The sequence below is a fragment of the Parambassis ranga genome, chromosome 22 (assembly GCF_900634625.1).
Source record: "Parambassis ranga chromosome 22, fParRan2.1, whole genome shotgun sequence".
NCBI lineage: Eukaryota > Metazoa > Chordata > Actinopteri > Ambassidae > Parambassis > Parambassis ranga.
The window spans coordinates 3,139,197-3,153,357 of record NC_041042.1 but is presented as its reverse complement, the minus strand read 5'-3'; the positions used below and the strand labels follow the sequence as shown (position 1 = coordinate 3,153,357).

The 14,161-nt window shown below is 44.1% G+C and overlaps 2 protein-coding genes across 3 annotated transcripts; both read left to right on the top strand.

Annotated features, from left to right (window-relative positions):
• The first annotated feature begins 1,690 nt into the window (after positions 1-1,690).
• On the top strand, positions 1,691-7,671 carry cdc25b (cell division cycle 25B). Of its 2 annotated transcripts, none has more exons than XM_028396475.1 (15): positions 1,691-2,222; positions 2,380-2,462; positions 2,796-2,847; positions 3,933-3,974; positions 4,136-4,169; positions 4,340-4,471; positions 4,643-4,759; positions 4,852-4,980; positions 5,118-5,195; positions 5,295-5,480; positions 5,665-5,769; positions 5,860-5,922; positions 6,004-6,102; positions 6,201-6,446; positions 6,559-7,671. In XM_028396475.1, the coding sequence occupies exons 1-15, from the start codon at positions 2,014-2,016 to the stop codon at positions 6,697-6,699; spliced, it is 1,716 nt and encodes a 571-aa protein (XP_028252276.1). In that variant the 5' UTR covers positions 1,691-2,013; the 3' UTR covers positions 6,700-7,671. The 2 variants fall into 2 exon arrangements, with proteins under 2 accessions (XP_028252276.1, XP_028252275.1); XM_028396474.1 differs by having other exon boundaries at positions 2,014-2,222; positions 4,640-4,759.
• A 3,195-nt stretch (positions 7,672-10,866) lies between these two features.
• ap5s1 (adaptor related protein complex 5 subunit sigma 1) lies at positions 10,867-13,909 on the top strand. The gene is made up of 3 exons (XM_028396481.1): positions 10,867-11,139; positions 11,564-11,855; positions 12,891-13,909. The coding sequence occupies exons 1-3, from the start codon at positions 10,958-10,960 to the stop codon at positions 13,017-13,019; spliced, it is 603 nt and encodes a 200-aa protein (XP_028252282.1). The 5' UTR covers positions 10,867-10,957; the 3' UTR covers positions 13,020-13,909.
• The last annotated feature ends 252 nt before the right edge of the window (positions 13,910-14,161 follow it).

The window sequence follows — 14,161 nt, the reverse complement described above, 5'->3', positions numbered from 1 at the left end:
GTGTGCAGCATACATGATAGGAAACACTGTTATCAGTCAAGTATTTGTACAACTCAAGAGTGTAATGAGCAGTGAATTAATACCACTGTAGCCTTCTTACTGCTGTAATAAAGTGCTCACTCTTTATTTACTGCAGGATGTGTCTCACGTGTGCAGAAACTAGTTTGTATTACGGAACAGCACAGCTTGTTGCTCTTAAAGGGATATAATATGTTGTTCAGTTGCTTTAGTGTGGACTTAAGTGTGCATAGTTTGTTGTAAATGTTTGTGTAAGCTGCAGGCTAACAGGAAGAATGAAGGGCTTTGTTGGTCCAGCTACACTGAGCCTGGAGCATGTGAAGACAAATGTTGCTTCAGATTCAGATCTTTATTTTGATGTGTGTATACACAGTCAATCTCTAACTGGTGACTTCTGCTAAACTTCTCCCTTGCAGGTTTGATGGGAACAGAAGGTGTTGGACCCCCTCCCCATTTGTCTGTTCAGATGCAGGGTGTGGAGCCCGGAGTCACAGGCCTGAGCTCGACCCTCTCCAGGGAAGTTCATTAAACTTCATTTGCATCTGCGATGCAAATCACTGGGATGATTCAGCTGAACAAAGCACGCTCCGGTGCACGGTGGTTCATTCCAGTCAGCACACCCCCTCTGCTTACATTCACAGGGTCGCTCGAAATGATGCAGAACGAGCTTCTCGTTGGAATATGAAAGCACTGCTGTGTGTGTGTGTGTGTGTGTGTGTGTGTGTGTGGAAAAACTGCACCCTCAGCAAATGTCAGGCTGTGTTTTTACAGGTAGCATCAGTCTGGTTTTGTCAGTTGGACGGCTTCAGTAGTCTGGTTGGACGAGTTACAGGCAGGTGTGTGTCTCTTCAGTCAATTAGTGCTAAATCCCTAAAACTACATGCATAATTTGAAACTTTTACAGTCAAACACTGAAAGATTCTGGTCAGTAAACATGCAGAGAAACTTATAGTTGCAGTTCTACTCAAATAGAAAACAGGAAGTGATGTTTCATGAAGGAAAAATGTAACAAAACACACACATTCACCCAACAAATACAAACCACAAGCATTTAAATCTACACAACTACACAATATTTATGAAGTGTGTGAGCTTGTCTGAGATTAAACATTTCCCACGTGCTGTACAGAAAATGTATTGTGTGTTTTTTTTTACTTCAATATCAGGATTAAACATTTTTATGCTGATTTAACTCGGCTTTATTTTGAAGGACATCTATAAATAAACATTTTACATACATTTTATTCAGTATATATAAAGCATCATATCAGATCATGCAAGAAGAAAAGAGCAAAGGCAGTAACCTTTTATTTTAATTTGCTGTAAACAATGTGCATATCTGTACATTTGAATGCAGGATTTCCTATCAAACCCATCATTTGCATTATTAATTATAACAGTACTCTAAAAGTAGTAGTAGTAGTATGAAAAATAAATGTTCCTATCACAGTCTGAGAACAAAGGATGAGCAAGAAGATGAAAAATTTGGAAGCATTGTGTCACATCCTCCTCCTTCCCCCCCATCCAGTGAACGAACAACAGTGTAGGGATGTTCCGAGCTCTGATTGGCCAGCTGGACCCAAAGCCGGCGCTGATTGGCTGAAATGTTGCCGCTCCTGAGCTTCTATTTTGAACATAAATACGAGCAGCTTCAGTTTCTTCCTCAGAAACCAGGGGCTGTCAGAGAGGGAGTACTGCGCGTCTCAGCTCTCTGACACACACACACCACAGCTATGCGGCTTTAGCAAAACCCAGTCCAGGTTCTACTCCACACGGACCCACCGAGTCACTTCCAGCCGATGTTTCGGATCGTATTTTTGAAAAATGCTGCCGTAAATTGTTACTAGCTAACAAGTTAGCTTCCGGGTTAGCCCCCTAACTTTGGACCGTCTTCCTAATTGGCACGCTCCAACCCGACATTCAGACTAAATCTAGCACAAAGCAATATCGTCTGTAGGGTTTAATCCACATCGGAAAGCAATAAAAAAAACAACCATGGAGTCCGTTTTTGGCAGCACCAGTCCTGTGAACAGCATTTTGAAAAGCAGGCCCGACGACATCCCCGGACTTTCCTCACTCGCTCAGGCCGAGCTGAGCACAAAGGACACGCACTGCAGGAATCTCTTCTCCCCTGGACCCGCAACGGTGTTGTCTCCTGTCACCAATTTGGCTATGGACATGGACAATTTAATCCGGCTCGGAAGGTAATTTCTGGAATATTTATGCTGCGTTTACAAACTTACTGCAGAGAATGTTTTTGCACACAACGCTCTTGTGTTAGTCTGACCCTGAGCTGGCGTGCAGAATGTTTGTTATGGTTTATTATAATAACTTTTATAATTTTATTTCTTTCTCTTACAGCCAATATGATACCCCAAAAAGAAGAAAGCATGCACCCCTGGAGAAGGTTCCCTCCTTTGCCTCTGACGTCTCATCTGATGCTGGTGAGCCATTAAAGCCTTTGTCTGTGCTAATTGATCTCCTGCCTGATGGCCTAATATTCATGTATTGATTTCCTAACCATGCATTAACATTTAGATCCAGTATTGTCATTGTTGGTTTAATTATTTTTTGGCTGCACCATGTGGAAGATTATTTGATTTTAAAAACATGAAGTTACTATGTGTTCAAGTCACCTAATGTAAAATCAAACTAACATTTACCCTTCAATCTTTTAGTGAAACCTTTTTTTTACACCATGCAGCTGGTTTTTAGTTCATTCTGTGTTTTGCCACCTGATGCTTGTATAGATTTGTGACACAGATCTCTCCCTTCAGGCCTCGGCATGGATCCCCCCAGCCCCATGGATGCTGTCGAAGTAGAAGACGCGTAAGTTTCACTGTCCTCTTCTTGTCTTGTCTAATCAATCAGCTTGCAAGTGGTGCCCCTTTGCTCACCCCTCTGCCCCCAGCCAGCCTTTGGCCTCAGCTGAGCCCAGTCCTGCGTCTCATCTGCAGGATTATGTTTTCTGCCGTTGGTTTTTAAGATGACTGCTTCATTTTTTTTTCTAAGCAGATTATCAGATAAGGCATATAAGCTTAACTTTCTTTGTATTTTTTTGTTAAGTGGAAAAAGGCAGTAGTCAGAGTTGCTGTTCTTCAAGAAGACAAGAATATAGTCTGTACTGCTAACTGGAGCCTACAGTTATGCTCAGCATTATCTCGACGGGTTTGTCAGCATATCCTCAGCTGCCTAATCTTGGGTGGCCCCTTTTTGTCATTCTCAGTTGGGTGAGTCTCTGCAGACATCTGCCACTGTCTGATGTGAGTTCCTTTACAGCAGCATTTGGTGCTCAAGAACGCATTCACCTCCCCTTTTTTTCTTACAGCTGTTGGGTTGCTAGGAGTTTTCCAGGTTGAGTGTAGGGGGGGAGGAGGGGACGTGGCCTGCGCTGTGGTTTAATGATAGCCCACCCCCTCTGGGTTTTGGCACACTCTTCCTATGCAGTGTTATTTCAATAGGAATTGGGGGAGGGGGGGGGTGGAGTTTTTTCTGCGTCGAGGCTATTGAAATGAGGGCACCCCTAGAGAACAGCTGCCCTCCCCTCCTCTGGTCCACATTGAATGGGACACGCTCCCCTCTCAACAAAGAGCTCTAGCAGAAAAGAGCTTGGCAGCGCTGGCTCCAGCAGGCATCTGGTAGATTAGCTGATCTCTGCATCCACTCCTCCTCCCTCCCTCACTCCCTCCCTCAGCTTGTTTAGCATACAGGTGGGCTTTACTCCAATGCAAAGACCACCTCTTCCCTCTGTGCGTTCACCCAGCTTCCTAAAGTCCAACTGCTTCTCCTGGTTTTTCAAAGGAGCTTTAGATTTGTGTTTTTTTTTTTTTTTGTAGTTTGAGTGTGGGCCAGCACACAAAAGCGTGTTGTGTCTTGATTGTATCTTAACCTTTCCTTAACGTTTTCTGTTACAGATTTGAAAAGGCCATTCAACAGTCAAGCAGAGTTGTTAATGAGTAAGTTTCTTTCTAATCAATAACGTGAAGCTATCAAGTGTTTGAACAACATCTCTGTTCTGAGAGTGGTTTAATCCATGAAACTAAAAGAGCCTCTCTGCCTGTTAATTTACCCCAATTTGTATTGACTTCACTTCCTTCCTCTCCTCTATTGATTACAGGAAGATGCCAATTCGAAGAATCAACTCATTGCCGGTAAGCACTTACGTGATTTTTCTCTTCTGAATGAAATTTGTGGCTGATGTTCAGGGCTGATGGATGCTTCAGACCTTTATAGCTCTAATTGATTACTGAAAATAGTATTCCTCCGGGGCAGAAGCCGGGCTGAGCCTTTTTATGACCGACTCCCTCTTTTCTCTTCTCAGCTCCAGCTCCTGGGTTTCAGTCCATCTCTGAAGGGGCAAGAGACAAACTCAAGCCGCTATGGTGTATTTGGCCAACAGCCCGCTCAGATGACCTCGACCTCTCAACAAGACGACAAGGAGAATATGCCAGAGGTGGAGCAGACTCGTTCACGTTCTACAGTATCTGATTGTTAAATCCAGCGATGCAAAGTTTTGTTCATCACCATGGCGAAGCATTGCATTGTTTAAGTTTAAATGTGTTTATATATATTTGGTGTTTCCATTTGGACAAACTTCTAAAATTTCTGTTTGTTTCTCCAGCAGAGCTTTGAGTTTAAAAAACCAACCAAGCCTGTGTCACGTGGTCGTGTGCGCTCCTTCAACAGTGGCCAGTCAAAGGTTGCTTTTGCCGACCGTCCAAGCTCAGCTCCTGCACTCATGGTACGTGTTGTAAGAAAGAATCTGCCCCCTGTTTGGTGCTTAGCTTCTTTAAAAAGATGCTGACCCTCCTTATTTTTCCTTCTTTCCCACAGCTTTCTTCACCCTCTCCAGTTCAGCAGCTGGAGTTTCATGACTCCAGCCCCATGTCTCTCAGGCGCTCCTCTCTAAATGATGATGATGACGATGATGGATTTTTGGATTCACTTGACGACAACATGGAGGTAAGGGCTTATGTTTTTGAAACCCCATCAAAAAGTTTTTAGTTTGAGTCCAGCAGCGGCCGGTGTGCCCTTGTTATCACCCCTAAAGTTTTTATTACAATTTTAAAAAAGACGCATGATTTATATTTGACTTGCAGAACGACTCTGGGATGCCGATGGGGATGGCTTCCCTGCTCACCGCCCCTCTCATGGCTGATAGCCCAGGAGAAGACTCTGTAGGTTTACCCGCTCACCCATGATACATTACAAAATCTTAAACACCATGTGTGCTGAATTTATGACTAATTAGATGCCTCCTTTTGCTTTATCATTAGCCTGTGATTCGGTGTCGGCCACGCAGCCTGTTTCGTTCGCCCTCCATGCCCAGTCCCGTATCTCGTATTTCTGCGAAGCGCCCTGACCGCCCACGGGATGACAACACACCGGTCAGAGTGAAAAGACGACGCAGCCTGGAAACGACACAGGTCCCCACCCCGGACCGAAACCTCAGATCTCCAATGGTGAGTCCACATTTTTAGAACCCGGGTGAAACGTGTATATTGAGACGGAACAAGACAAAAGCTCTCTGTCCTGAGGAAAACCTCTCTGAGCCTGTTGTCACAGGCTTTTACAGAGGCTGTCTTTAATTACCTCATTTTCGCCTTGGCTGCTTCCTGAAGACTCTCCCTCTTCTTCTTCTTCCAGGGCTGTTCACTGCTCCAAAGGTCAAAATCCTTCTGTCACACAGAGATTGAAAAGCTGCTGGACACTGAGGACAGTTCTCTTGAGCTAATAGGTGATTTCACCAAGGTAAGGAGAGCTCCTCTGCTGTTTTGTTTCCTAGTAACATAAGTAGGTAAAGTGCATGTTTGTAACCCAGTGTCCTTTTTGGTTCTTTAGCCTTTTGTCCTACCCACAGTGGAGGGAAAACACCAAGACCTCAAGTACATTACCTCAGACACTGTAAGTGTACACCGTGTGTTTAAAAAAAATCTGCATACATTTTCAAATGTAAATATTTAAATGTATTTTCTGTTATTTTAGTTGGTGGCCGCTGTTTCTGGCAAGTTCGAGAATCTAGTCGAGCAAGTCATCGTCATCGACTGCCGCTACCCCTACGAGTTTGATGGAGGACACATCAAGGTGAGTCAACAGCTGCCAACATGTCGGCCAAGACGAGTAAGGTCTGCTGCTTGGACGCTGACAGTCACTGATATATCTGTCCATATCTGCCGTCTCAGGGAGCTCTGAACCTTCATCAAGAAGACCAGGTGGAGGATTACCTCCTCAAGACCCCCATCATCCCGGCTTGCCCAGACAAGCGCGTCGTCATCATCTTCCACTGCGAGTTCTCGTCGGAGCGCGGCCCTCGCATGTGTCGCTTCGTCAGGGAGCGGGACCGTGCCATGAATGAGTACCCCAAACTCCACTACCCCGAGCTCTACATCCTCAAGGGTGGATACAAAGACTTCTTCCCTCATTTTCAGGTACGTTTGGCTCCTTCTTCTCCTTACATGCCATCACAAGCCTTCATCTGTGCATTTTAATTTAATGGCCAGTCCGTACGTTGAACCCGTCTCTCGCTCTCTTCCTGTGCAGGCACAATGTGAACCGGAGTCCTACCGGCCCATGCACCACGAGGACTTCAAGGAGGACTTGAGGAAGTTTCGCCTTAAAAGCCGCACCTGGGCAGGAGAGCGCAGCAAGAGGGATTTGTACAGCCGGCTGAAGAAGCTGTGAGCACCACCTCGTCCCGCCCTACACTGCCTCTCTGAAACACACACACTGCCTCCACCAGAACAGATTCAGTATGACCTCCTCACGGAGCCTCACCCCATCAGCAAGGACTAACCCTCTGGGATTACGCCAGCAGAAACCTCCAAAGTTTCAATTTACTATAGCAAAGTGAGTTATTTATGCAAATGTAGAGAGGGGAAAGCCACGAAAGGATGGCTTTAAAAAAAGATTTTTTTTAGTGATTTGTGCTTTTTTTTAAAACCACTCGGACCTACTGCCCGTTTTCATTTTTGTATATTTTTTTTTAATATGCTGGCAATAGCAGCACAAGTCACTTCCAGATTGCAATAATACAACGATACCACAGAGCCAAGTGTAAGGTTTGTGTTTCTCACTGGATATTTTTGGTTTTATTTTGTCATGTCCCACCTTATTTAAGCACTTAATTTAAATGTCTTGAAGTAACGAAGTGCTTTTTTTTCTTCTTTTTTTAAATACTGATCTTAAATTGTTTTCTTTTTTTTGATGTGTTGATCCCTCTGATGTAGTCATTGGTTTGTTGAAAGGATGCTTTTATGCGACAGAATTGGATATTTTAATGATAAATTGTAAAAGCAGAATAATGCAGAGCTGCTGTTTTGGGTTTTTTTTTGTTTTGTTTGGTTCTCTCTGTTCAGCAGAACATTTTATTTTCTCAGTCCGAAGATACCAAAGCAAACAAACCTACCTGTTAACTTTGCAGTGAGATTTCTTTGTTCTGTCTGATGCTGCAGGTCAGCGAGTATGAAAGATTTTTGTTTTTTGATCTAGGGGGAAAAAATACCTTGTTTGGCTTTGAATCTTTCAGACTTTTTCCAGAGATAAAATGTCCTCTGTGCAGAGCTGATGACTGTTCATAATGAGAAGGATGGTTTCAGGATTTTGGTGCAGGCTCGTGGGGGAGCTGCTGAAATAAACATCCAACGTGCGTTCATACCAGTTGTACAGTACTTTTTTTTTTTTTTTTTTTTGTGCTGAATCATTTGAGCTTCTATTGATCTTTTCAGGTTCAAGAAATTTAACTTGATCACTTTAAAGTTAGATTAATTTGACTGGGCTTGAGTTTTCACTGAGTCTGTAAACGTTCCTCTACTCACTCGCTTTGATGTTGTTCACCTCTGTGTGTTTTACATGGTCTTCAGAGCAGAGTTTTCCACATCTGTCTCCAAATGAGCAGCTCTGATATTTTTAAACAAGCGCCGTCTTCACCTAGACGGACAACTTTGACTTTTATTTAGCAAACATAAATGCAGATGAGTTAAAGATGTGTTGTGAGCTGTGCAGGCTGCAGTCAAAGCAAACCTTCAGTTTTCCACATCGGAGCTCTAAGAATAGCACGCCTGCCGTTTGTTTGGTCTCCCTTCTCAGCCTGGCGGGTCGCCGCTCTTCCTGAACACACAGCAGTTCCTGTTTTTTCAAATTTTCCCTCTCTAGCCTGGGAGTGGCCTCTCTGCTGCAGCACGTGCCTACACACACACAGGAATGTGTGTGTGTGTGTGTGCCTGGCAGCCTGACGTGTTCTGACAGGAGGTCAACAGTCCTGCACCATGTGCTGTAAACACGTGACTAATCTGATGGAGGGGAGGTTATAAAAGCATTACTCCCTCTCCCTTTTGGCGCTTTCCCAACATTTGAAATCAGCTTCTCAGCGGCCATGCAGCGGTGGGAACAGAGGCCGAGCCTTTTGTTTGCATTCCACCAACGGAGCTCTGATTCACAGCCAGTTCTGAGCAGACCGATGCTTTACAACCTTTAAAAAAAAAGTATCAGCAGGATACTAAAGATCAAACCTGAGACCAGAGAGTGTGACGTAAGATTTGACAAAAAACTGCAGTGATCTTTACATGTACTCGTCAATGAGGCTGCAGCTTTTGTCCGAATGAGGCGATCCAGGAGCTGTTTGAGGGGCCTCACACACACACCTTCACGCCAGGCTCATACATAATGCGACACTTTCAAGACCCTTTCAATGCAAGCTTTAGAGGAGACGACTGAGCCACACTTTACAACTGGACCCGTCCAATTAGAGGGACCGATTATTCAAAAGCGACTGTGGGACTCTACAAGTGAATGAACACTGTTCATATTCAGACTCAAACAAGCTTTTGTGTACGAAGAAAAAACCTTAAAGATGTCGATTTAACCATGTGTTTCCACATAAAGATAAGTTATTCAGGCCTAAACATCTGTTTGTCTGTTTGTTTTGATGTATTCTGTGTGGGATTGTTAATTCAGATTAAAATTAGCGTCATGATGAAAAGTCACAGGGACCCCTACCTGTCTCCAGGTGACCCCTGTAACATCACCCCACCCTTTCCTTTGTGAGTGTGTGTGAGCAGCTATCGCACACAGCTCGGAGCCTGGGTGTCACCCATAAACCCCCTGTTTGTGGTGACCCTGTTGACAGTAAACTGTCAAAACCAGCTCATAAAAAGGGCAGAACAACCTGAAGGGCGGTGGAACATGGAGCACATCAGTGTGGTTTCAGAGGAAGGGTGGGGGTTAGAAACTTCTCCTTTTTCCCAGCTTGTGTATTAAGTTCACCTGCAGACTGACATCGTTTGCAGCATGTTTCCTTCAGCTTCCTTCATTTCAAACGAGAGCGAGCCTCGCCGCCATTGGTCCGCACAGACTGACTGTCTTTCCCTTCACCCACATCCTGTTGTTGTTCTTATTCAGCTGGTTTGTTTCATCACAGGGAAATCTGACTCATAGTTCAGAAACACTGAAACTTGCTCTGACTTTTTTCTGTGGTGATCTTGACACGAGCAGCTGCAAACACTTCACAGATCCTCAGAGCAGCAGCTGTGCCTCTGGCTTCACTTTCACATTCTCATCTGATTTGGGCTTAATTATTAATTCCTATTTACTTTGTTATTGTGTGCAAACTGGTTAATGTTTTCATATCATGTGGGTGTTGCAGAAATACTTCCTTGTATATCTGAGCACAGAGATTAGATCCCTCACACTACTGTTAATGCAGCTAATGCTGCTAACTGCTAATATTGGAGTCCTTTCTTATTAAATAAAGAAACTAATTAGTTAGACTAACTGGGAAGTATGCAACACTTTCAGGCACTTGAAACTCATTTTTACTAAATTATAATATTGTGTTTCTACACATATTTTAGGTCTGTGGCTTGTTGAGATTACTATCACTCATGCAAACAGCCTTTGAAGGTTGCAGTTCGCTGAGGAGGGGAGACTCCCTTTAACTAGAGGCCACTAAGAATCTGACACCCTGATCCAAACAATGCACACCACCATGGTTCCTGTATCCCACTAAATAAATACATAAATAAATAAATACATAGAAACCTGTGCCTGCAGCGTTGCTGCCTGTTCCTGCAGGGCGGAGGGTGTGGGGGGTTAATGGGATGTGGAGTCAACGTTTTCTTTCTTTTCCCTCCATCACTGCAGTTTAGACACACACACACACACACACACACACACACACACACACACACACACACACACACACACACACACACAGAGAGAGCAGAGCCTCTCAGAGTAAAGAAGTGTGACCAGCAGCAGCTGTTGGATTAACTCTCTGTTTGTCTGCAGAGAGCCTTAAACTGTCTGATCTCTGATCTCACTCTGCAGCCTCCTCCTGCCTCCTGCAGTCATGATTTCGTCCACTCCTACCTACCACACTGTGATACATCACTTTTGGTATTTTGGTTGTCATTGATCTTATTTAAATATAAACATAAACAAACAAATGTATCAATAAAACACTGAACATCAATAAACACAAAATTATGATTGTAATGAAAAAACTATAAACTATATATATTAAGACAACATGTATATATATATATATATTATAATTAATCAGTTAACCAGTTAAATGAAACCATTTCCCCTCTCACTGGTGGAGAATGTTTGATTATATCAATTTTAAATATAACAAATAATAATAATAATAATAATAATAATAATAATAATAATAATAATAATAATAATAATAATAATAATAATAATAATAATAATAATAATAATAATAATAGTTTGGTAATAATAATAAAGAAAGAAAGAAAGAATATGCTGTAGTCTACGAGCGCCATCTTGTGTTCATCTCCAGCAAAACAACGGGAGCCGAGAGCGGTCAGCTGACCAACACGGAAGTAAATATTCCGCATGCGTACTGCGATGTAAAAACACCAGTAAACAGAGGTAATATTTAGCGTTTGGTGGCTTTTTGTCCACTCGTAAGAAGATGGTTCGGTGTTTCTTGATCCACACGGTCTGCCCGGTCAGTGCGCTTCCGGCCGGGGAGAGTCGGGTTCTTTATTCGCGGGTTTTTGGTCCAGATGAAGCGGTTCTGTCCGAACAGCAGCGGCAGCTCAGCCCGGAGGAGAGGAGGCTGCTGCAGAAGGAGAAGGTGGCGGTGGTGGCGAGGTGAGTGTTTTAATGTAGTTTGTAACAGGGAAGGATTTTATTTATCCTGGTAAAGTTTTTTAACAGCCTTCAAATTAATTCCCAAGTTGCGGCTGTGTTTGTTGTCTTTCTGTTGTTGTTGTTGTGCCTTTATCTGAGATCTGAGCACACTTCCAGACTCAAGCTGTCATTATTGTTTTATTTAGATATTTAAATCCAAATGAAGACGCTAACACCATCAAGACTTTTCTCTTCAGGCACTTTTTAAGGGAGCCTGTGTCAGCTATCAGAGGACCCACAGTCCTCAATGCACCAGTGCAGCTTTTTACCGTATTTCATCTAATAACAGCACACACGTGTTCCTGCACATGATAAAAACTAAAGCTCTGTGTGATCAGCTTCCAGTGTGTCTGTGTTAATGTTCTGCTGGTCCTCTGTGTCTCAGGCAGGTCCGCAGTGCCGTCTCCCTCTCCAGGGAGGCCTCCGGACGGATGCTGGTGGAGACGGTGCCGGGCGATGAGACTCTGGCCCTGCAGGACGCCGACAGCGGGGTGGTGCGGCTGCGGGCCGGAGACCCCTTCACCAAGGAGATGAGTGCCCTCTGGCTTGGGGTTCAGAGTCTGGGCTTCACCCTGGTCTGTGAATCCCACGAGAACCTGCTGCTGGCCGAGGGAACCCTGCGCAACCTGAGCCGACACTGCTTGGAGCACCTGCACATGCTGGGCCAGGGCAGCGAGGTGAGCACCACCGATGTTTCCAGTAACACACTGTTTATCACATTATCAAGTGAACTGTGTTAGTGTTATAACATTAAATATTCAACTTGATTAAGGTGAAAGCCAAGTCCACCACTCTGCTCAAGGCCGGTTTATCTATCATTAGTTTGTTACAATTTGAGGCGTGTTATAACATAATCTATAACCCAAAACGTTCACATTATAACCTTATGTTGGTATATCGTAGTTTATGGTTATAACAAGAAAAGTTATTGTAATACTGTGAAAATATTATGTTATAACATAAAAATAATTTCATAATAAGTCGCTTTTATAACTTAATATTGATCCATTTGATGAATGTAATCTGTCTGTTGGTCGGATTATGCAGCCTGGATTAGAGAAGGAATGGAGTCATACTTCTCCACTGTTTGAGTCTTAAAGGATAAATTTGGCCATATTTGACGAATTCAGCAGAGAGATTCAAACCAACGACGACCTGCTGGGCAGCAGTGGCTCAGTGGTAGAGCAGGCTTGTCCAACCTTCCAAAACCGGAAGGTCGGTGGTTCGACCCCATCTTCTTCCTGGTCATCGTTGTGTGTCCTTGGGCAAGGCACTTTACCCGCATTGCCTCCAGTGCACTCACTGGTGTATGAATGAATCGGCGGTGGTCGGAGAGGCGCACCTTGGCAGCCACGTCGCCGTCAGTCTCCCCCTGGGGAGCTGACCACTGCCACTGTGTGAATGTGTTGTGAAAGAATAATGCATCTCAATGTACGCGCTTTGAGTGCCTGCCCAACAGAGCAGAAAAGCACAATATAAGACCAATGCATTATTATTAGTATTACCTGATCCTACTGACAAGTTCTGCCCGTGCATCCAGAGCCGGATAGATCTAATTCCTCCTTCGTCCAAAAACGCGTCGCTGCGCTGCTCTGTGTCTTCCTTCCATTACATGTCATTGAAATGAGCATTTAGCACTGAAACAAGATGGCGGCAGCAGAGGTTTTGTCTGCGCTTACAGCTGGCTGTCACTTACAGAGCTCTCCCTGCAGGTCCTGCTGAAGAGCAACCGCATCGACGTTCTGATCAGCCGCCTGCTTCCTCACGGGCAGCTCCTCTTCCTCAACCACCGCTTCGCTCAGAGTCTGGAGAAGGAAGTAGTGGCCTACATGGCCAAATGAAGACTTTTCAAGAAGGGGGCAGGTCTGCGGTGCCGTCCTTCAAAAACACTGTTGTTTACCTTAAGTGACATTTTCCACATCAGAAGAAGAAGAAGAGGAAGAAGAAGAGGTGAGCGCTGCGGGCTGCACCCGCCAGAGATGGCGTGGTGTGTGAACACAAAGAGCGGTAAATATCTCCCTCCGCCACTCGCAGCTCACTGTTGACTGTTTACTGTGTGGGAGGCTTCACTTCAAATCCTGTTTGTCAAATTGAGGAGCGGAAAGGAAAATGTGGCAGATTACAGAGCGCAGCTGAAGAGGCCAGTTAAGACCTGCTCGTCAGCATCAGAGTCTGCTGTTTATCTGATGCTCCGCACCTGAAATGTCACCGCGTGACCTTGTGGAAGCAGCTCCACCTGCTTTTCTGTGTGTTTCTGTGCTGCATAAATGAATATCAAAGTGAGTTCCTTTATGCTACATCTGAACAGTAGTGGAGGGACTTTTGAAAATGAATCATCTCCGAGAACAAATATCAAAGTCAGATCTGTTAATGTCAGTCAGAGGCAGAGGCAGGAAATGAAAGATGTATCATAAAAACCATGACGAATGGACTCAGACACGTCTACACACACAAAATAAGAAATGATGACAAGCACAATTATACAACAAATAAACACTGTACACCTTCCTGTATCTCGTGTATCTGTAGTCTCGCTGACTCCCCTGCTCCTCCTCCTGCTCCTCATAAAAACTCCTTAAAACACCGTTTTTTAGAGGCTGGCAGCTGCATCCAGAGCTGTGATTTTTGGGATGGGGTTGGGTGGAGGAATGTGTCTGAATGCCAGCATCAGATGCTTTGATCTTCTCCTTTTTTTTTAATGTATTAAAAATAAAACTAATTTCCAGTCTTACCTAAGGCGTATTCTTTGAAACTCGTGGACTCTCCTGCAATCAAGGACGTGCAGCTTTTTTTTTATAAACAGAACAGGGTGGAACATTAAATATGACAGAACATACGAGAGGAGAATTCACACGTCTCAGAGAAAGAGGAAAAAAACAAACTCAGCTAAAAAACACCCTCAAGCTGAGTCAGACAGGTAGACGGTTAGTTCTATTGTTTGGCCAGGAGAGGGCGCTGTGGTTACTGTGAGTGTAAATGGGCA

Excerpts from the sequence above, each read along its gene's own strand:
- cdc25b (XM_028396474.1), top strand. The coding sequence starts at position 2,014 with ATGGAGTCCGTTTTTGGCAGCACCAGTCCTGTGAACAGCATTTTGAAA. Across the intron at positions 2,463-2,795 it reads TGACGTCTCATCTGATGCTG|GCCTCGGCATGGATCCCCCC; the intron begins GTGAGCCATTAA and ends CTCTCCCTTCAG. Across the intron at positions 3,975-4,135 it reads TCAAGCAGAGTTGTTAATGA|GAAGATGCCAATTCGAAGAA; the intron begins GTAAGTTTCTTT and ends TATTGATTACAG.
- ap5s1 (XM_028396481.1), top strand. The coding sequence starts at position 10,958 with ATGGTTCGGTGTTTCTTGATCCACACGGTCTGCCCGGTCAGTGCGCTT. Across the intron at positions 11,140-11,563 it reads AAGGTGGCGGTGGTGGCGAG|GCAGGTCCGCAGTGCCGTCT; the intron begins GTGAGTGTTTTA and ends TCTGTGTCTCAG. Across the intron at positions 11,856-12,890 it reads TGCTGGGCCAGGGCAGCGAG|GTCCTGCTGAAGAGCAACCG; the intron begins GTGAGCACCACC and ends CTCTCCCTGCAG.